The sequence below is a fragment of the Eurosta solidaginis genome, chromosome 1, assembly GCF_040869045.1.
Source record: "Eurosta solidaginis isolate ZX-2024a chromosome 1, ASM4086904v1, whole genome shotgun sequence".
NCBI classification, from domain to species: Eukaryota; Metazoa; Arthropoda; class Insecta; order Diptera; family Tephritidae; genus Eurosta; species Eurosta solidaginis.
Window position 1 is genome coordinate 301,016,049 of NC_090319.1, and position 23,670 is coordinate 301,039,718.

The 23,670-nt window shown below is 35.3% G+C and overlaps 1 protein-coding gene across 9 annotated transcripts in view; it reads left to right on the plus strand.

The window, feature by feature from the left end:
- Positions 1-23,670, plus strand: part of how (protein held out wings) — a 274,412-nt gene that overhangs the window by 145,012 nt on the left and 105,730 nt on the right. For all 9 annotated transcript variants that reach the window (XM_067761261.1, XM_067761258.1, XM_067761257.1 and 6 more), the window contains exon 3: positions 16,870-17,003. In XM_067761261.1, the coding sequence (XP_067617362.1) occupies positions 16,870-17,003 (134 nt within the window). The remainder of the gene's footprint in view (positions 1-16,869; positions 17,004-23,670) is intronic.

Consider the following 23,670-nt stretch of genomic DNA (forward strand, 5'->3'; position numbering starts at 1 on the left):
GTAAATATATTTTTCTCTCTACCTACGATAAATATTTGAATAAGAAATTTTTGTTTGCTTTGTTAAAGCACAAAATTAATTCAGATGCCTACATGGTTATGTAAATGTTACTTCTAACAAAATACTCATATGGTTATACTGGCTTCTATGTAATAAACAGAAAATGACATAGACAAGTTGATGCTTTTAATGCGAAACTCCATGAGTAGCTTATCATATCAACCACGCATTTATGTGTATGTGTGTTTTCTTTTCATTATACGTTTTGTACCATACATACATACATATTCATCAGTATATCTAACATCTATAACATATATATATGTATATAGCTGTAAATTTAAAGCCAACGCATTTGTCCAAATCGGGATATGCCAACTTCAGCCAAATAGGGAGAAACAACCTTCAAATTCTGTACAACTACATATTGACAAATCGAATTTAATCGGCAACGACGAGGCAGGATTTTTCGAGTATTTGAATTTGAGTTAAAAAGTCACCTAAAATACAAACAGATATTTTTCGTTTGCGTTTACTGATTGACTGAGTGACTGTCTGATATTGGAACAAGAACAAAAACTGCTAAAACTAAACGCACAAATAAAGAAATAAGTATTTTAGATGTTGAAATGCCTAACCATTTATATATCTGAGATTGTGTTGCTTTAATCGCTTAAGAAAGCCAGTAAAGTGCCGGAACATATTTTTATCGCAACTATGTATTTACTTTCTTACTTACTTAATTTGCGCTTAACCGTCTAAACGGTTATGGCTGGCCAAAAGGACGCGCCAGTCGCTTCTTCGCTCTGCTAACTGGCGCCAATTGGTCACAACAGGTGAATTTAAGTCGTTTTCCATCTGAACTCTTCTTTCGAACACTCCCAGAACCGCTTCATTTGATGTTTGTCATGGTCCATGCTTCTGCATGCTTCTATAGCAGTTCGGGTACGATAAGTGACATGTCTGCCGAGAGAGGCCTTTCCTTTTCAATTGCCTACCTAGTCCAAAGTAGCATTTATTGGCAAGAGCGATTGTTCGACGTATTCAGAGCTCGCAACTGTGATAGTTCATAAAATTCTCGAATTTGGTGAACTTAGTCGATTAACGAAAAATGTCTAATGATTATCATCCCGAGTTTAACGTGAATCACTTGTCCAAAAATTGTCATATAACAATTTCGCTGAGGCACATTTGTTGTGGCATCTGTTATCTAGACTTAAGTGGTAGTTGGGTAATTGCATTAGCACACAGATATTACGCAAAATATTACATACGGAAAATCTATGAAAATTAGCAGCAGCTGAGCCTTTGAATTGAATGGTTGCTAAGTTTGGCAACTGGTTCTGAGATGCCGAATTGATGTCACGTGTTACGAGCAAATACATGTTTGTATTAGACCAGCCCATTTGATAGAATGGATGCAAGGGGTTATGTAGCGCGTCACCGCAATTTGTAGCTTTTCGAACCCGATGGTCAATCTAACCTACTGACGTATCTTATTTATTTAGCAGTTGAAGCTATAGCGTCCCAAGCTCCTCGTTCTCAAAATGGTCGGGCTATTACCTTAATGGTCCGATGTACCGCATCATATCGTGTTAATATCCTACAGAGGAACACTAACAGGAGCTATCATTTTATTCATAACTGTAAGTTAAAGTTTGCTACGTTGATTATTATCAATAGTGCTGTTGGAATGGACGCTATTTCGAGCACATTTATTAGGGCTGCATTGGGTATGATGATGGGAAGGACATCTTTCCAAACCAATCGCCCGAACTATTGCTTTTAATTATTAAAAACACTAAATATGTGGTTTCTAAGTGGGGAGGGCCGTCCTAGATATCAAAGTGAGAGTTAGCTTAGGTCACGTGGAAGAAGCTGCCGTGGAGGTATACATTAACCAGTGTCAGGAGACTCGTTGTGATACCACAATTGGCTACAAAGTTCTTGATGTCGTAATCCACGACTTGGCGTTGATTATTCAGAAAGAGAGCTCCCAGGTTGTGCTGTCTGGCGCCACTTAACGCCGAGCACTTTCACATAAGATGATACACCGTTTCCATCAGGTTTTGGTCAAGATATCTAAGATATCGGACAACCTGCGGTTTGTAACCATCCATCTTTTAGCAATGGCTTGTATGTGGCAATGAGTCGAACCAAGCGTTCATTATCAGAAAGAATCAGCTTTTTGGTGTCTTGCCTAGCACGTTCGTCTGCAATACAGTTCACCTCAATTTCCCTGTGTCCCTGAACCCATATAAGTTGTACACGGTTATCTTGGACCGTATTCTGAAGAGATCGGCCACATTTTTGTGTTAGTTTAGAATTAAATGAGTAAGGGCCAAGGGATTTGATTTGCCGGTAGTGTCTTTCACTACCCCAACCATGGCTTCATGATAGCTGATAGTTCTACCTGGAAGACACTACAATGATCAGGTTGTCTGAAATATATCGAAAAAGAGAGAAACGTGAAAAATTGATTAAAAATAATATTTTGAAAATAATTTTGAATAAACGACTTCGTATGCTTTCTAATAAAATAGTAACAAACTAATAAATTAGCTCAATAGAAGTAAGAGCAGGTTAATGTATCTGGGCGGACAAGTTTCGAACCAACCCTCGTGTTTGTATGATTTTAATTAACAATTTTTTAATTAAGCAATTACATGTAGGTTTCACCAACTGAGCTGTCACATTACTATTAACAATATATAATTAATTGAATGCTTATTCACAATTTTCTCTTTGATACAAATGTATCAATCATAAGCCGGGCTTAACTACTCTTTTAGGCGACAAGTTACTCATTCATAAAATTGGTATGCACATAAGTACATACATATATATATTTTGTATATTATGTTTTTTAATTTTCTTATATACATTTGTACCTTCATCTTGCTGCTCCGCTATGACCAATAACAAGTGTTGATTGTTGCGTTGGCGCCCACATACACAATCACATCGAACCAGGTACAATGGGAGTTGGATACTTTTGCGATCAGCAAGTTGCTTAGTTTGTTAAAACGCCCACGGACCAAAATTACCATATTAAGTCATAAGACATGCAAGTGTTATTATTGGTATCTCTCATATATGTGGTACGACTCAAGCAACGCTTTGACTTTAGCTATCTCTAATGGTTTTATTGCTGTTTCCCTTAAATGGATTGCCACAAGTTTATAATTTTGCTTATTCATAATTTATTTTATTTTTTTTAATGAATATACCGACTGCTGCGTGTTCAGTCCTCGGCTCTGTGGTTGCTACTAATATATATATATAATTCTGTTTAATCTTCTCTTTGTCACAATTGTTCCTGCGACACCAAAATTATTACATTTTAACTGCTAAGCACTAAATGCTCAAAGTATAACTTCCATAAAAGAACTTTCATTCATGCGAGGCATGGGAATATACAGTGAAAATCTACCAGACGTCCAGCAAAAACTTTTGTTTAATAGTCCAGGCAGGTCACCTCCATACGATACTTATAAATCGATTGAACGATTTCTAAATGCGCACAGTTTTCTAAGTATTTCTAAGTATGTATCTTGATTCGCACACCACCTTCCGGATATTTTTACTTCGTGTTCTTCTAAAGCTTGTTTCGAGTTCATAGGAAGTAGCTTAGAAATCGACTTTAGGACCCCTCGAATTGCGTACTTAAAATACAATAAAAATATAATATCCTACAAATGTGTAGAAAAGATACTGACAATTGCACATCCAAGCTGGTTGCGGTTAAAATGGTAATATTTATCAGATAAAATCACACTTTATCGGCTGAAATTATTACTGAATTTTGACTAAATATTTGAATCGTTAAAATAGATTATAAAAGACTAAACAAAATAAACGCGTACTTATATATGAAAAATTTATACAAATCGCGATGCTCCCATTTTTTTTAAGTATCCCCTACAAATAGGCGGGAGGGTCATACGTGTTTTATGCCGACTTCGAACACCAGCTGCAAACAGATAAATTTTCGCTGAGAAAATACAGAAATACACTCGAAGTGTTCTCCAAGCCACTGGCAAAGACGACCCCGCTAAGAAAATTTTGGGTGCTGGGCCATGAACCTAGAACCTTTGGAGTGGTAGGCGAGCATGCTACCGCTACATCGCGGCGACCGCCTAGTACATTGTCACTACCAATATAAAATGTATACCGAATTGATGGGATGATCGCATCGACTCCATCACATTAAGAACAAAAAAACTGAGGATAAACGTGGAACCAAATCCGGTGACGCGCAGCACATAGAAGCTTGCCAAAAAAAAAAAAAATGAAAATACGAACAAGGTGCCGACAACACATGTGTGACTACAACAAAAATACTTGGAAACCTAACATCGTTCCGGTCATACCATCACACCAGGTTGCCACCTTTGCATATCGCATATGAGAAAGTAGCTATTATCCAGCAACCTTCTATAAAAAGAGTAAATAACAAACAAAAAACATTTACTATGCCGAAATATTTGAACCTCTGATTTAAGGGTACATAACATAATCCCGACTTGCAAAATCCAGAAATACATAATAACGAAACACATAATATGGGCACGACCAAATCACAATCCCGAAACGACCAATCCCTTAAATCCTTACAGACCAAATCCCGACAAATTGTAGTTTGGGAAATCCCACTTGATGTCATAAAAAATATACGTCTTCGATATTGTTTTATTAATTTAAATATCTATGCACAACAACATTTACCCGATTCGACACCGGCTACGCGATCCACAGTATTTGTCCGTAAAATGTCGTTCTTCGTAGCCGGCCTTTGGTCGGGCTTCAAAAAAAAAAAAAACAAAAACCCTTGGCCGACCCAGAACCGGCTACGCGATTCATACTGGGATAATGTGTTGACGGGGTTCTAAAAGTCGCGACTATTAGGTGCACTCATAACTTAGATTACCAAAACCAACTATCACAAAAAATAGAAAAATACTGACGTCTGCTAGCCTAGTGGACAACTAAAAATATACTTAGACCAAAATCAGGCAGACTCAAAGCCAAACCCTCTTTGAAATCTTGAAATTTTCTGACGGAAAATCATTTCAAATAACACAGAAACTGCTCCAGCCCTTGCAAAAGTAAGCCCCTTCTTAGAGCGTTCTTATATGGACGATTTTACTATACCACAGGTAGTTTAAAACACATTCAAACTACAAAAGTAATACATCAGCTGTTAAAAGTCAACTATCAACAAATACTCAACTTATATGCACCTCTAACGACTGCTGAAACTGCCAATTCAGAAAATATCGTGTTGACTCAGCGCTCATCTTACTCATATGCTTGCGCGCACACACAATTATTGTGTATTCAATTATTTGATCACTCGCTAGGTCAAACAGTTCATCAGTGTTTCTCACCTCTGTGCACTAAATCTGTCACTTTTAATGTCACACACACTTTACCATTGACAACATGAAGTTGATTATTTTTTTTCTTTTGTACATCTTGTTTTCACAAATCAGACCATTGGACGTGTTGTCCACAGCTTTAAAGAATCCAAATAAAGAAGACGGTTTCGGCTTCTTTTGTTGCAATTAGCAAGAAAAACTGCAAACTCGTTTACATTCATATTTTTAGCCTCATTATCCATGTATGCATCACTATTAGAACATACTCTTGCATCATATGTACTCGTAAATACTGATATGTATGAAAACTGTTCGGTAATTTAAAGCACCCCTTGCAGTTGCTTTGATTGTGCCTTTGATGTTGATCACCTCTGACAATTGCTGTGATTAGAAGTGACATATTTCTGATGACCGATGAAAATTTTGCATTTTTTAGATAAATATATTTAATTTGTTGACAGCTTTAATGAAATTAAATATGATACGTAGTACTAATATATAAAATAGATGCGGCTAAAATGATATACAATTAATTTTGCGTCAAAGAATGTGTTATGAATCAGCGACATTTTTAAGTTATTTATTTGAGGTGCATACATTTGTATTCATATTTTTACTCTTTTTAACAGTTTATGTAAAGGTTTAGTTGTGGAAACACCATTGACCACGAGACGGGGAATGCGTAACTAAATGGTTGAGTTATTATGAGCCTATATGAAATACTAAAACAAAAGCTCATTCCTATGATGGTCTGGTCTATGTACATGATTAATTTAAGTTTACCCGTCCAAGACCTTTTATTTCAGTAGAAGCCTCTTTAATTCGTCAGGTTCCTTTGCACGGCATTTATCTCTCAAAAATGTCAAATGCCAATAGTATATTGTATGAAGCAAACCGATATAGCGATGAAAAAATGCGCTACTGTCTTTTTAGCTTAGTATTGGTTGTAAATATGGCAAAGTACTCTTACATCAACAACATTAAGTACAAGTGATTAGGCATAACACAGTCGGAGCAGAAGAGGTGAAACGAAAAGAAAACGAAAGGAAGCGGAATCAGAAAAGATAGGCTTACGTAGGCGGAAGAAAGGAATAGGAAGTGAGAGAAGGATAGCTACATGGATATATGATAGTGGCGATTGTAATGACTGATGTGTGGGTGATAATGATGACGGCTACTGCATCGTTACGTTTATAGTTACGACTTTGGTTGCTATGGCTTTGGCTCACACCTGCAGTTAAATTTACGACTTTGATTACTACTGTATGGGCTTATACCTGCAGCGGGGTTACGATTAAAGTTGCGGCGTATGACCTTCGTTAAGACAACTATATTTATCTACTGCTATGGTCTCGGTTCATATCACTGTCATTTTTACGGCCTCGAAAAATAAATCTGTGTATTTATCAAGGTTATGAGAACGCTTAAAATTTCATTACGGTTACGGCCACGGCTATGGTTAGGGAAGCACTGTTAATACAACAACAACAGCTATGGTTAGGTTTGTGGTTACATCCACGGTTATGGTTATGGTTACAGCCACAGTTATGGTTATGGTTACGTTTAAGATTATGATTACGGTTATGTTTTCGGTTGCATTAATGGACTCGGTTACGGTCGCGGTTATGGTCACTGCCACGTTTACGACCACGGTTATTATGACTATAAAGCATGAGTACCAAGTACTCGTGAGGTTCGATGTTTAAACATACAGGTGTACCCTAGAAAACGTATCCTTTTAAGTTAACTAGAGCCCGTCCAGGAGTTGGAGTTAACCATAAGCATCGTTATTATCATCCAAACTATTGTCGACATTGTTACTATACTTCTCCATTTCTTCCTCCTCTTCTTCTATTTCACGTTTTTATACTCAGCTGAGCAGAGCTCACGGAGTATATTAACTTTGTTCGCATAACGGTAATCCGTAACGGCATAAGCTAATCGAGATAGATATAGAAAGAAAAAAGAAATTTATTTAGCCATGTCCGTCCGTCCGTCGGTAAACACGATAACTTGAGTAAGTTTTGAGGTATCTTGATGAAATTTGGTATTTAGGTTCCTGGGCACTCATCTCAGATCGCTATTTAAAATGAACGAAATCGGACGATAACCACGTCCACTTTTTCGATATCGAAAATTTCGAAACACCCAAAAAGTGCGATAATTCATTACCAAACACGGATAAAGCGATGAAACTTGGTATGTGGGTTGACCTTATGACGTAGAATAGAAAATTAGTAAAATTTTGGACAATGGGCGTGGCACTGCCCACTTTTGAAAGAAGGTAATTTGAAAGTTTTGCAAGCCGTAATTTGGCAGTCGTTGAAGATATCATGATGAAATTTGGCAAGAGCGTTACCGCTATTCCTATATGTGTGCTAAATAAAAATTAGCAAAATCGTATGACGAACATGCCCACTTTAAAAAAATTTTTTTTTAAGTCAAATTATATCAAAAAATTGAACATCTTTACAGTATATATGTAAGTAAATTATGTCAACATTCAACTTCAGTAATGATGTGGTGCAACAAAATACAAAAATAAATGAAAATTTCAAAATGGGCGTGGCTCCGCCCTTTTGAATTTTTTTTGTCTAGAATACTTTTAAAGCCATAAGTCGAACAAAAATTAACCAATCCTTATGAAATTTGGTAGGGGCATAGATTCTATGACGTTAACTGTTTTCTTTGAAAATGGGCGAAATCCGTTAAAGCCACGCCCTGTTTTTATACACAGTCGACCGTCTGTCCATCCGCTCGGCCCATAACACGATAACTTGAGCAAAAATCGATATATCTGTACTAAACTTAGTTCACGTACTTATCTGAACTCACTTTATCTTGGTGTAAAAAATGGCCGAAATCCGGCTATGACCACGCCCTCTTTTTCGATATCGAAAATTACGAAAAATTAAGAAAAAAATGCCATAATTCTATACCAAATATGAAAAAACGGATGCAACATGGTAATTGGGTTGGTTTATTGACGCAAAATATAACTTTGGAAAAAACTTTGTAAAATGGGTGTGACACCTACCATATTAAGTAGAAGAAAATGAAAAAGTTTTGTAGGACAAAATCAAAATCCCTTGTAATCTTGGCAGGAATACTGTTCGTGGTATTACATATATAAATAAATTAGCGGTACCCGACAGATGATGTTCTGGGTCACCCTGGTCCACATTTTGGTCAATATCTTGAAAACACAACTAAGGGCCACAACCCTCATTAATACCTTTAATTTGATATCCATATCGTACAAACACATTCCAGAGTTCCCCTGGTCCACCTTTAAAATACTCATGAACACCTTTCATTTGATTCCCATATCGTACAAACACCTTCTAGAATCACCCCTGGTCCACCTTTATGGCGATATCTCGCCTATAGAACTAAGGCCCACTACCTTTTAAAATACTCATTAACGCCTTTCATTTGATTCCCATATCGTACAAGCACATCCTAGAGTCAACCCTGGTCCACTTTTATGGCGATTTATCGAAAAGGCGTCCACCTATAGAACTATGGCCCAATCCCTTCTAAAATACTCTATAATACCTTCTATTTGATACCCATGTCATACAAACACATTCCAGGGTTACCGTAGGTCCATTTTCATACGTGGTGATTTTCCTTTATTTTGTCTCTAAAGCTCTCAGCTGTTGGGCATCCCAACAGACATCTGATTGATGAACCAGCACCGCCAAGGGGCTTAAGGAGTCATCTCCGTAAGCATTTTGAGGAAATACGGCACCTGAGAACCCAGCCGTATGAAGTGAAAAAACACAAGAAGGCCTTGGTGAACTCCATAAACAGTCGTCGGACCTTTATGCCGGGAATTGCCCGGTGAATCCAGTACTTAACGAAAATTATCCAAAACTTGCGGAAGAGGAACGCATACTCCCCAGGGAAACGCGTGTCACTCTTGCTCAACTTCGTTCTGGATACTGTAACAGGTTAAACTCTTACCTATCCAGAATCAACCCCGACATACAAAATGTATGCCCCGCTTGCAATGTGTCCCCACATAACACCAACCATCTCTTCAATTGTAATGTGGAACCAACGCCTCTAACACCCCTTTCCTTATGGTCCACCCCTGTTGAAACGGCAAGTTTCCTTGGACTCCCGTTAGAGGATATTGATGACAATTTGTGATCGGTCGCGTCTATTAGGTGGGGCGAGCATTGCTACAACAACAACAACAACATTGTAATGTTCGGTTAGACCCGAATTTAGCCTTCCTTACCAATTTGCATTTACTTCTTTTGCTTTGAAGTTTCTTTCTCGTTTTGTATATCATCGATTTGGTTTTCTGCTTTCCCTAATTTTCATGATTCACTGATTTGCTGTTTGATGTCACGCATATCCAAACTACCACTTCCAAACCCAACGCCTACGCTTACACTTATCTTATGCTCACTGTCTGGGTTCCCCCGTACCGTGAGCAAAAATTTGTAAACATCAATAAAATTACCTCTTTCACCTCAAGCTTGACGAATACTTCGTGCTCACTCGTTTCCAATTGTGTGTATGATAGGAGCAGCACTCACATGTTGCTCATACGCCCTGGCTTACCTATTCCAAAATGATCAAAAACAACTTCTTACAAATATTAAAATGGACAAATACTTAAGTTTGAACATGATATACTTTGTATGAAAATTGTGATAGTTGCGTGCCCATTCCATTCAATAAACATAATAAAACGTAATCCCGGCATAGAAAATCCATTACATTGGGATGGTTCTTAAAACGGTAGGGTACCTTTTTTCAAGTCCAGCCCAAACGGTAATATCCCGGTCAAAGACTATTAAGAAGGGTTCGTTCCTATAGAACACGGACTAAGCGTGCTGGACAGGTATTAATATTAAGAGTACACTATGAAAACTCTCAAAGTACTATTTCTATAGGGAAATCTCAACATTGGCCCTTATGCGACAAGCTCAATTCGCCTTCAAAAGCGATCAAAACTTATATGATATATCTTTAACCGTAGTACTCCTCAGTATGGTAAAAAAAAGTAATTTCATTTTAAGGGCACTGCTAATATACATTTTACATACAACACTGCTATTACTTTGCAAAAAAATTTTATATATATCCATTTGGGCGGGTCAAATTGTATGGAAAAAAAACTTGAGGTGCACATTCAGTTTCTGAATCTATGGGTCATACTGAGTAATATTGTCCATAGGACCTTCAGACCTATGGTATGAATTTCGAGCCTCCCTAATTTTTTTAGAAAATTTTATATCCCAATCCGAATCCGAATTTGACATTTATTTTCATGTATTTTATTTGTGAGAGCCGCTATTCGGATTGGGATATAAAATTTTCTAACAAAATTAGGGAGGCTCGAAATTCATTTCAAACCTATGGTCCCATGTACAATATTATTCAGTATGGACCCATAGATTCAGAAACTGGATGTACACTTGAAGTTTTTTTCCCCATACAATTCGACCCGCCCTAGTATCCATCTACGTCAATGCCATGTTATTTTTTTGAATTATTCCCACCCGCAACGCACGTGATAAAATATAAATTTTAACTACAATTTGAAAATGTGAATACTAATTTATGGCAGCTATTTGAATGAATTTAGCTGTATAAAATTTCTATTTATGTCACCGCCAATATACACCATAGACGATGATGCAATGCAAATACAGTTGGGGGGGGAGGTAGGTTGCGAGTGTCTTTATCTTTGTTAACAATGTTATATTCATGCACTATAATTCGCGCGATACAAGTGACACTAACTCTAGCGCATCCAACACAAAACGAGTAATTGGGCAAAATCGGAAATATATTTTTAATGGCTAATGGCAGGAAAGGTTTTTGCTAAAATAATTCAGAGTTGTGCATATAGAATAAATTCTGTTTTATTTATTAATTCCGATAAAATAAATATGTAACAAAAATCGTATCTAGGTCTTTGCGCGAGGCTCCGCGGATGGTACGAATCACTCATATTATCCCGAGTTCCAACAGGGTCACGTTCACCTGCATACCTATACACATGCAATCATGTAACACAATATACACCTTGTTTGACATTGCAAGTGTATAAACAAATGTGAAAATCAATAAACAACGGGAGTTGCAGTCATATTTTTTGCAACAACATTTGCATTCCACTAAATAGGTAATCAACCTGTTGACTCACTGACTGACTGCCTGACTGGCATAGCTGACTATTTTACTATATTTACATATATAGTCGTTCACTAATTTGCTGTGTATTTTGCCTTCTATTGCAATGTGATGTAGGTATGTGTGTAGGTGTATGTGCTATTTGAAAAATGTCACAAATTAGATAAAGAAATCCATTATGTTGCATTAAAGCACATAATTCAGTAAATAAATAAATTAATGCATTGCCTTAATTAAGGAACATAAATAATCAATTGAATGAAAAGAATAACAAATTACTAGAAATGTAGCTTTAATGTGATTGAAATATGAGCAAGTGGCGGGCGTTTAGTGTGTGGAAAATCAAGGAAAGGAAAGAAAAGGAATAAGTAAGTAAGGCTAAGTTTGGGTGTAACCGAACATTACATACTCAGTTGCCAAATTACAGCTTGTAAGACTTTTAAATTACTTTCTTTTAAAAGTGGGCGGTACCACGCCCATTGTCCAATATTTTACTAATTTCCTATTCTGCGTCATAAGGGCAAACCACCTACAAAGTTTCATCGCTTTATCCGTCTTTGGTAATGAATTATCGCACTTTTGCTGTTTTTCGAAATTTTCGATATTGAAAAAGCGGGCGTGGCTGTAGTCCGATTTCGTTCATTTTAAATAGCGATCTGAAATGGTGCCCAGGAACTTACATACGAAATTTCATTAAGATACCTCAAAATTTACACAAGTTATCGTGTTAACGGACAGACGGACGGACGAACGGACTTGGCTAAATGAATTTCTTTTTTCGCCCAGATCATTTTGATTAGTTTATGCCGTTACGGGGTACCGTTATAACAAAATTAATATACTCTGTGAGCTCTGCTCAGCTGAGTATAAAAACGAAAAGAAGGAGGAGGTGGTGGGGGGGGGGGTGAGGAAGAAGGGAAAGATTAAAAAACCGAAATGGAAACCACTGCGATAACAATTTGATTACTCGCTACATCAATTTGTTATTGAAGTGTTGACCCTTTTGTTATCGATGAGTTATAGGTGTGTTATAGACGAGGTATGTATGAGTTGTTGATCTGTTATCGAATTATAAACTTGCTAACGATAACAAAGGCTAGAAATGAGATTGATTTTCTATCGACGTGCTATCGAAATGTTATCGACTTATTATCGATAGTCAATGATTATTTATTGCCAAGTTACCGATATGTTACCAAAAAGTTAATGAGAGGTTATCAATTTGTTATAAAAGGGTTATCGGTGTATTATCGAAAAATTGTCAATTATTTATTGAAAACTTATAAAAAAATATCGAACGAAGTGCTAGCAATTTGTTATCGAAAAATTATGGATATGTTATCGAGGCTTATGTGAATGTGCTTGTTATCTAAAAAAGTACTTCATATCGAAAAGTTATCGATTTTTATCGACACACATGTTACCGGTGTTATCGATTTTTTATGGACGACTCATAGCTTTGTTATGAAACAAATACCGATAAAGCCAATATGAAGCTGCTGACTCCGTGATAACAAGCCGATAACGAAGCGATAACTCGAAGATAATAACTCGATAATAAAACTATATAACTTCTCAGAATGGATTGTTACTGATAACAAACCAAAGAAGCTGTTCTCAAAAATCCCGAAACTATTTGCTTCTGGTAAAGTTGCCTTTGTATGGGTTAAGCCTCTTTTTGGAGCGCGGTTTCTGAAAAATGAGAAAATCCACGATATTTTGATAATATTTTTTTTGCCTCCGGTTTCCTTTTACGCAAAAAGTGGCAGCCTCACAAGGCGATTCGCACAATCATATGACATAGTTTTAACTGCATATTTACAGCTACAATACTGGCTATTTTAAGTGTAATTATTATAGTTTGGTCATCTGAGTGCCATCATCAGTGCTGATCTCAGCTGAACTGGTTCACCTTTAGTATTCAAATATGCTACTGAGGAAAAGCTGAATTAAAATACCATAAACCCACTTTGTGCTGGTCATCATTTAAAACATTTAATGAATTAAAACTTTAAATGCAGAGACCTAGATTCACGTGTGAAAAATGGTGATCATTTAAAATGCAGTTTAGTTGTATTAAAATGATTATTTATTGTCGGTGCTAATTGCTGTGTCTTGTTATGACATCAATCATCACCAATTGATATACCAAACTATATTTATGTGGACAACCAAATAACAACATATATATTACTAGCATTCAAAAAAATCTGAAACAATACATACAGTCGGGAGCAAAATAATTAAATTTGTATAATCCTTAACTACAATTAAGACTCCTAACAGACCGATTTCACCACGGCTTCAAATTTGATAATCTGTAGTACCAGACATATCAAACTACTCCTAATGAAAGAACATGTAACCAAATTGTTCACGTAGTGATAGACCATCGGCATACTTCCAGTGTTTTGGATCTGAGGACTCTACACGTTCCAAACATAGGCTGGGACCATTGTCAAAAGGCAGCCGAAAGGCATGCTTGTGATCAGCGAAGAAAGTGATCGCAATTATACAAAGAAAGTTTGCCGCCAAGATGCTACTACCAAAACAAACCGTTGATCTTCACACCAGCTCACTAAGAGCAATCTTCAACCTAATCATATAACCGAATAAGGGGTATATTTCTCACTCACTACGTACAGCCGCTAGGCTTCCAGAGTGCCCAGAAAAACAGCTGAAACAATTCGCAATGTTGCGTTGTTGCGAGGCCGAACGGCGTAAGTGAGACGAGCCGTACGTGCTTACTGATAGGTATAATGCCCGGGGATTCTACCTGTCATTTTAGCGAATGGCGGAAAATTTCCAAATCAGGTAAAATTCTGCGGAAACGATAAGGGCGAGTTTTAGTAATGAAGACACACTTCTCCTAATTACTAGATAGCGAAAGGGATTACATACCCGACAACCCAAACCCTCATAACGAAATTATATTCACCCTACTATAAAGAGTAAGAACGAGAATGTTTCTACAATAAATATTAAAGACCTGATAAATAAAGATTAGGTTGGGTGCTATCCCGAAAGAATAAGCTCATTTAGACAGCATCAAGGATCCCTTGTGCTACAACATAAAATAATGACGACGTAGGTAATAGCTATTCAGAGAATCCTTATATAGCAACGACCTACTCGTAGCTTTTAATAAGACTGATCTTGTCGATGGGTAAATTTTCCGGAGATCTAAGTGAGTATGGACCGAAATAATTTTGCCCTGACCTGATAAAAAACTGTCCATTGCAACCATGAAGTGTCACGATGATTTCACCTCATCGTCCTTTTTCCAGTATATTCGGACGTACGGCATGGACTCTTATGGAATAGTGATCCATCAGAGCTCCAATCGCCATTGATAAAAGGACCTTAGTTAGCCCAATACAAGACTTTTGACCTTCTCTGGCCTGCACGAGGACAAGACGAATTAGTTGTTGTCATCAATAAAAGGAACGGCGTATTTATCTCTCATCATACCTTTACTAATATATGGCTCGGAATCAGCAACGGTGCCGAGAGAAGATGGGAGATCCCTTGAAGAAAGTTCTAAGGAAAAATTATGGTTGTCCTCTTGATGACAACAACTTGTATTAAAGAAAGTTTAATGATGAGTTTTACTCGGATAGTGCAACAAAGCTTTGGTTCAAAAAATGTTGGCATTCGAGATTGTCAGCAAAGAAAAAGAAATGCCAAAATCGCCTAGGCGATTATATTAATAATAATAACATTTGAAATTGTTTGCCCCGTGACTGGAATTTGAGAAATTTGGTGTGGGACTTTTGCGTTTTGGAGCCCAGCATACTACCTGTGTACAAAAGATGCTGACATAATGGCTCTATATGGCTCACAACAACACCCAATGACCAAGGAAATAAATTACAGTACACCGCGGAGAAAAGCACTACCTGCTCTGAATTGTGTTGACCTAACGATGATGTAAACTAAAAGCAAACGGGAACGGCTAAATGTTACCAAAGTTTAGCTGAAGCAATACGAACCTACATATATATCTTAATTGTAATGTTGTAAAGTTTAGCTAAGACTTTTTTTTTTTGTGGATCCGCAAGTCAAATTTATAGTGGGGACGAATTGCTAAAGCAAAACTTAAAATTCATATATCAGTGATTTGTTATTCTTTATCAGCAGATACTTAGGTTGAACTGACCGGTTAATAAAGACTGAAGGTGTGCATAGTGTTTATTGACGTTGAAGCCAAATTTCATATCCCATATTCCACGCCGGCCTGCGTCTTTAGTATGCGCTAATTTAGATTTTTTGTTTAATACGACATGCAACAGTTTCTTTCAAGTATGCTATTTATTCGTACATGACTGTATATACCAACGAGAATAATTGCATACGAATATAACTATGTACACCATCATTTATGAGCTTCACTGCAACAACATAAATTCCGCCAAAATTGATTGTTGTTGTTGAAAAAGAAGACGTTACGGTTAAGACCGTTAAATTCGATATCGGCACTTGGCATCGTTTAACTTCCACAAACTAACCACACTTAGCACCTTAAATTTGATGAATTTGTGCTTTGCACACGTTTGGCCAAGTGCACTGTGATGATCCAAGGTAACAAGGCAATTGCAGTAAGTCAATCACGTTTTTGGTTGGTTGCTTCGTTTTTTTATTGTTTCTTTTAGTTAAAACTTTGACTTTTTGCCCATAACTTGACGCAAATTCATTTTATATACATACATACAAACATATGTAAGACTTTTGTATGTGTGTAAGTAAAGCTGGGACGTGTATGACATATGAAATGAAAAATGCCAAAATTATCGTCAATGAAAACCATAATTCTTGAGTGCATATAAAATATTTATGTGTTCACATTAAGCTATTTGTTGGTGTATATAGGTATATATATGTGTGCGTACAATATATGCATATGCAGTATTTTATTGGCAAATCGACTGACACACGCTTAGCTCTTACCTCACACGCGCAGCACACAATCGAATTTCATTAGAAATTTATTGGCAAAGTTTGTATGTGAAATTAATTCGATATGGGTGCGTGTCAAGAGTTCACAAATCGTATTAGTTTTAATAATTCAATTAAGTATTTACATATATACCAACAGCTATGTGGCTTCCGCTGTTGTTTGTTGGCTTAGCGTGTATATGTAGAAAAATCTGTGAATTTTGTATGTGCATGTGTGGGTATATCATCACACAAAAATCATTATTTATAGTTTACGAATTCGCTAATTATAAATATGTAGTATTGCGCCTCAGATGTTACTCCTTGTGTATGAAAGATTTGCATATTTGCAAATTTCAATTAATTTTTCATATTTTGGTTTGGTTTATTTCAGAAATTGCGCGAGTACGTGCCTCACTATTTCAAATAAATGGCGTTAAAAAGGAACCACTCACACTGCCAGAACCTGAAGGCGCCCCAATACAGCTAAATGAAAAAGTCTATGTTCCAGTGCGAGAGCATCCAGATGTAAGTTATTTAAATATGCATGTTTTCTCCCCGCTTTCATATTTCTAAATTAAGGGCGTAAATTGACGCTCCAATAAAATGTACTAGTATCGCCTGTGCTCGAAATTCGACCAACGTGTATTTTTTTCAACTCAGTCTATGCATCAAGTGTTGGAAATATAACAAACTGGTCTAACTTACTTAACGTTTTCTATAAAATTTTGAATTTGATCTAAGACTTTGTACTTTTTGATGGTATTTTCTTAAATTTTCTACAAACTTTTCACACGTAATTATAACGTTTTGGTATGGAGCTCTCAGATATATGCATGTAAAATCAAATGAAACTGACATAGAATTATGCTGAAATTACTTGGAATTGAATTGAAAAATAGGTTTTTCCACACCACCCGGAAGGTCCCCGTTGGCGCGCTACCGAAGTTAGTTTTGGGAGCTCGGTTCCCCCAGTAGGCCTATATCACCCATATACATATATCGCCCATTTACTTCAATAGTGTCATAATTCAAAAAACATAAAATTTTAGTTAAAAACGAAGAAATTTGTTAAAGGAATTTAACCTATTTCACGCCACGCGTTTTATTTTGTATAAATATATATCTAATATGTAAGTGTGACACAAAACAAAAATTTCGAGTAGAATAGAGTATACCTTCATAAAAAATAAAATAAAAATATAAAAAAATTATGTAATGAGAAAGAAGGCAGAGTTTACTAAATTTGTTTTCATTATTAATAATTATAATTTGTTTAATTAAAGAAAAAAAATAATAAAGTACTTAAATTGCGAAAAAATTAAGTGAAGTGAACAAACAGTTCCATATAAAAACGCAATAAGTGCACTTAGACTTTTTTCCGGGTTTTAATGTGATCATTGTGGAAATATGAAGATTCCAATGTTCGGATAGTTAATGTTGGAATTCCCAAGATCTATGTACGTAATTAATTTGTATTAAATTTGTAAACACTCCATTTCATGAATATATATGATCATATCTACCATAAAATATCGTCTGTGAAGAATATAATACTAAGATATAACAAAGCAGAATAAATTAGAAAGAAAAGAAAAACAAACAAAAACATTGAAATTATTCACGCAAACATATTTACTAAAATAAAATTGATTTCATAACTTTAAGCGACATAAACAAATTAGGGTTATGGGATCTAAGCATCCGATTAATGGATATATAATCCAACAAAGTTAGCCTAATAATAAATACTAGTATCGCCTGTGGTCGAAATTCGACCAACTCTTATTTTTTTCAACTCAATCTATGCATCCAGTGTTGGAGGTAGTGAAATAATGCATTAATAGTTAAGCAGTGAGCGGACATATAGCAAACTGGTCTAACTTACTTAAATTTTTCATTAAGACATTGTCATTTTTATTGTATTTTCTTAAATTTTCTACAAAATTTTCAAATGTAATTATAACCTTTTGGTATGGAGCTCCTTAAACAAAAATATAAAAAATATGTAAAATCAAAAGAAACTGACATAGAATTAAGGTGAATTTACTTGACATTAAATTGAAAAATAGGTTTTTCCACACCACCCGGGAGGTCCCCGTTGGGGCGCTACCGAAGTTAGTTTTGTGTGCTAGGTTCCCCAGTATGCCTATATCTCCCATATACATATATCGCCCATTTACTTCAATAGTGTCATAATTCAAAAACACGAACTTTTAGGTAAAAACGAAGAAATGTGCTTAAGGAATTTAGCCTATTTCACGCCACCCGTTAGGTATGCAATTGGCGCTTTACCGAGTTTAATTTTGTATAAATACATATGTAGTATGTACATAAGTGTAACACAAAACGAAAATTTCGAATAGAATAGAGGATACCTTCATAAAAAATATAAAAAAATTATGTAATGAGAAAGAAGGCAGAGTTTACTAAAAAAAATTAAATGAAAGAAAAAAAATAAAGTACATAAAGTGCGAAAAAATTAAGTGATGTGAATAAACAGATCCATATAAAAACGCAATAAGTGCACTTGGACCTTTTTCCGGGTTTTAATGTTATCATTGTGGAAATATGAAGATTCTAATATTCGGATATTTAATGTTGGGATTCCCATTGAGATCTATGTACGTAATTAATTTGTATTAAATTTGTAAACACTACATTTCATCAATATATGATCATATCTACCATAAAATATCGTCTGTGAAGAATATAATACTAAGATATAACAAAGCAGAATAAATTAGAAAGAAAAGAAAAACAAACAAAAACATTGAAATTATTCACGCAAACATATTTACTAAAATAAAATTGGATTTCATAATTTTAAGCGACATGAACAAATTAGGATTATGGATCTAAACATCCGATTAATGGGCATATAATCAAACAAAGTTAGCCTAATAATAAATATAGTGGGAAATATAGTGCCTATGCAATATTTCGACCTAAAATCGAAAACTTTTTTGGGTCGTTGTTTTTCGTTTAATATACAACGTGAAATTTTCCGATTCAATCAAGTTGCATTTAAATAATAATAAACTAAGTTGAAATAAAAGATTATATAGTAAAATAAAATAAGAAATATCAAAATAAATTAGCATAAAAGACAATATACAAATTTTAATGTAATATCTTTGTAGCAAATTTATTTATTTTTTGTTCACTATAAGACGTGCTATATTTAAAATGAGCATAAAATCTGGAAATGCAAAAAACATTTGGGTCAAATTTGCAATTAATTGTTATAAATAAATAAATTTAGTGAGTTTGAACAAAAGTTGACTCATTATTTCTGATTTATTTTTTTTAAAGCACCAAAAATGAAAAACAAAGAATCTGTTAAATAAAGACCTATGCTTTTACGTGTAAGTAAAATTTGTCCAAAAAAATAAGCCGGTTAAGTTATTACTTCTCTTTGAAGTTTTTTGTGCGCTAACAATTATTTTAGAACAATTTTTTAAAGATTTTGGTACAAACCAATATAGGTAATTGGAAACAATGGGAAACAATATTTTATTTCAACAGAAAAAGCGAAGCAGTAGTTCTCTCATCGTTTGGCGTGTACAAATATATACATACGTAGAGATGAAACATTTAAGCAACGGAACAATTGACAATTTGGAGCTATATACTCAGGGGGGTTTGTGAATATAATGCGTCCTACAGATGGCAATTTCGATAGTTGCACAGATTTTCGAATTTACAAAAAACTTTTTCTATTAATTATAAACAAATATAGTAATATTTGTTAACAAAGATAGGCCTATGCACTGCGGCTGATCAATACGAATCGATTCATATAACTTTTATATGATTTTACGTATGCTAAGTATGCGAAACAGCCTGTCAATTGATTGTATGGAAATTTTGTTAGCGTTTTAATATATAGATTACACGTAACTTTCACTAGCCGGTTAACGTAGGAGTTCCATCGTGAAGGCAACTTGCTTGCAATCGAACAGCCAAAATCCTTTCGAAGTGGTTTAGTATATATTGTTGGTCTTGAAGAAAACGTGCGAGTTTAGATTTCCAAGGAAAGACTAACGCGTTACGCTTTTCACGTGAAAGACTAACATGTTTCGTACGAAGACTAACACAATTGAAGTATGGTAGTCTTCCACGAACGAACTATGCTAGTTTTCGATGTGAATAATGAAACTTATTAGTCTTGTATGTGATCAACGATATATTCGACCAATTGCCAAAAAATGGTAATGTAATCTGTTCAATTTTGTCGTGAACGCTAAAATTTATTTCTTTGCGCGATTGCCGTCCAAATTTCTCAGCAGCTTCTAATGCAAATTTTAGGGAAGCTTCATTTAGTTACTTAGGTTACATAAAATTTAGGAAAAGTGTGCGGGCCCCGATCCAGAAATAACACGCCTAATTATAGAAAAAAACAATTCCAAGTTAATATCTACAAAAGGAGTTGTAGTGAGTAGAAGAGCAAAATAAAAGGAAGGTACAACTGACCAAAGTTTGGGCTCAACAAAATTGATAGTTTTTGTTTACGGCCTGTACCCAATTTTTACAGAAGCTTCATTTTGTTACTTGCGCTACATTACGTTTGGAAAAGAGGGTAGGCTTTGCACCAGAAAGACCACGTACCATTGGAGAAAAAATGCAATTCCAATAAAATATCTCTTTCTCTATCTCTCACTTTCTTCTTCCTTTTTCTTTAGTGTAGGCGAATTACAAAAAAATCACACCATAAATTAGATTATTTCACATAAATATGTCCATAATCTACCAACAATAAAAAAAACCCTTCAAAGTACCTCATAATGCAGGCAAGATGCTATCAATGTATGATTCTTCCTCGAATTTATAGCTCACTGTTCCACTAACCACAAAAAAAAAAAAATTTGAGAATATTCTCTGGATGTCCAATAGACACTGTCTATGCAGCTATTTTGAAAATTTTAACAAATTAGATTTAACAATTTTTGTTGTTATATCGGCTCACTGATTTGTAAGATCGCGGGTTCGAATCAAGCTCAAGGCCTAACTATAATTATTTTATCATTATTATTCTTACGATAAATTTTTTCTTAATTGAAAAAAAAAAAATTATTTTCTTCTATTCTAATTTAACAATTTTTTCAATTAAGAAAAAATTTATCATAAGAATAATTATGATAAAATAATTATTGTTAGGCCTTGAGCTCGATTCGAACCCGCGATCTTACAAATCAGTAGGCCGATATAAAAACAAAAATTGTTAATTGTAATACATCCCAGAGCACGGGGAAAAAGTGTCAATAAAATATGACACTATGACAGCATTGCCATCAAACAAGTCCAATTTTCACATTCATTCTGCAACAGATGTCGCATTATTGTGAGTATCAATCGGCAAGAACCAGAATAGAAGTAGGACGACGAACAAAAAACCGCTGTGATGGCTGAATGGTTATAGCAGCGGCGCCCAAACGTTGCCGATGAAGGAATTTAGCAGCTCCCGAAATGGATCTATAAAACGAGCTTTGACAGTTGTCTTAATTTTTTCTTTCTTTCATTCTAATTTAAAATTTTTTTCAATTAAGAAAAAATTTATCATAACAATAATAATGATAAAATAATTATTGTTAGGCTTTGAGCTCGATTCAAATCCAAGATCTTACAAATTAGATTTAATTTTAGCTAGTTCCAAAATTTGATGTGATAGAATGCTCTTGGTGAACGCCGGTTTAACGTTTGGTTCATAGCGAACAAACACACAAACTCGGACTATTTAAAATGTCTTCTTCACAAAAAAAAGGTAGAAATTCACTCAAACCGACAGTTTTTAACTACAAGTATAACGGTCAGCCCCGGGCTGATGATAATCGGATGCAGAGTGGGAAGTTGATTGCCATACTTGTACTAACAGAGCTGAAGTCTGACCTATATGTATTTAAATAAATTAATCAAAGGTTACCACTCTAGTTATCAGAAATACCTATGAGTGAACCAGTTAAGCGCCAAATACACGACACGAACATTTCCGCGAACATTCCCGTTATGTCATGTTTCTGCGACCTTTTCTGTCGTGTATGGTGGTGTTTGCCAGTTCGCGCAAATGTTCGTCAAAAATCAAAATATTTTAATTTTTGGCGAACATTTGCGCGAACTGTTCGTGCGTGTATGGCGAAATAACTCATAATCGTAGTAATTTCTGAACGGAACAGACGTGCCCGGAAAAGTAAAATGGACAATAAAAAATTTCTGAGTGAATTTATTGAAATGTATAAATATTTGCCATCATTGTGGCAAGTAAAAAGCAAAGATTATTGTAATAGAATTAAAAAGAATAATGATTATGCGACTTTAATCGAATAATTAAAAATTTTTTTGTAAAAGTTGGTCAAATGTTGCCTTGCTCATACGAACGTAATTTTTAAAATCATTTTGTGACGTGAATTCCAGTTCTTTAATAAGCTCACTTTGTCCAAGAACTGCTCGTTTTTTAAACCATTCTTTGCACCAAATTTTTTTTTTGCGATCTTCTCTCTTTTTTTACGCTTAATTGCCACAGCGAGCAATATTGCTGCAGCACAATTGTTGTCCGTATTCAGCGCTGCCTGAAAGAGAACTAATGTTCGGCCAAAAGTTCGTATGGTGTATGGCCAAAGCTGCGAACAAGATTGCGGAATGTTCGCGGAAATGTTCGTGTCGTGTATTTGGCGCTTTAGGAACGCCTTTAAAAGGTATGCAAAGTGGGCCATTTTTCCTTTCGTAGGACTTCACAATGTTTAAAGTATCAGTTTCAAGCACTGCGAGGGGACGAACTAGTGCCGTCTCTTAACGCGTTGCTTCTACGCTAGTTTTCATAACTTGGTCTAATCCAACATGTAGCTGTGTGCTGAGGTGGAATGTTTACGGTGATCGCGTGTTTGAATGGTTCACAGCGAACAAACACTCAAACTGTCTTTTTTTAATTTAATTTTTGTTTAGACAATTTTATTTGTATAAGAAAGGAATCAATTATTTTTTTTTGTGCGGAAGGCAAGAAAATATTTCAAAATAAAGTTACGTTACCTACAAGAAAAATTTCAATCGGATTCTTTTAATTTTGATTAAAGATGTGCAAACTACAAATTTATGATTTTTCATCACGTAATAGAATATTGTTAAATGTTAAAACTTAATAAAGCAAACAAAAACTTTATTTGAAATACGCATAGATGAGCTAATGTCACAGTGTTAATTC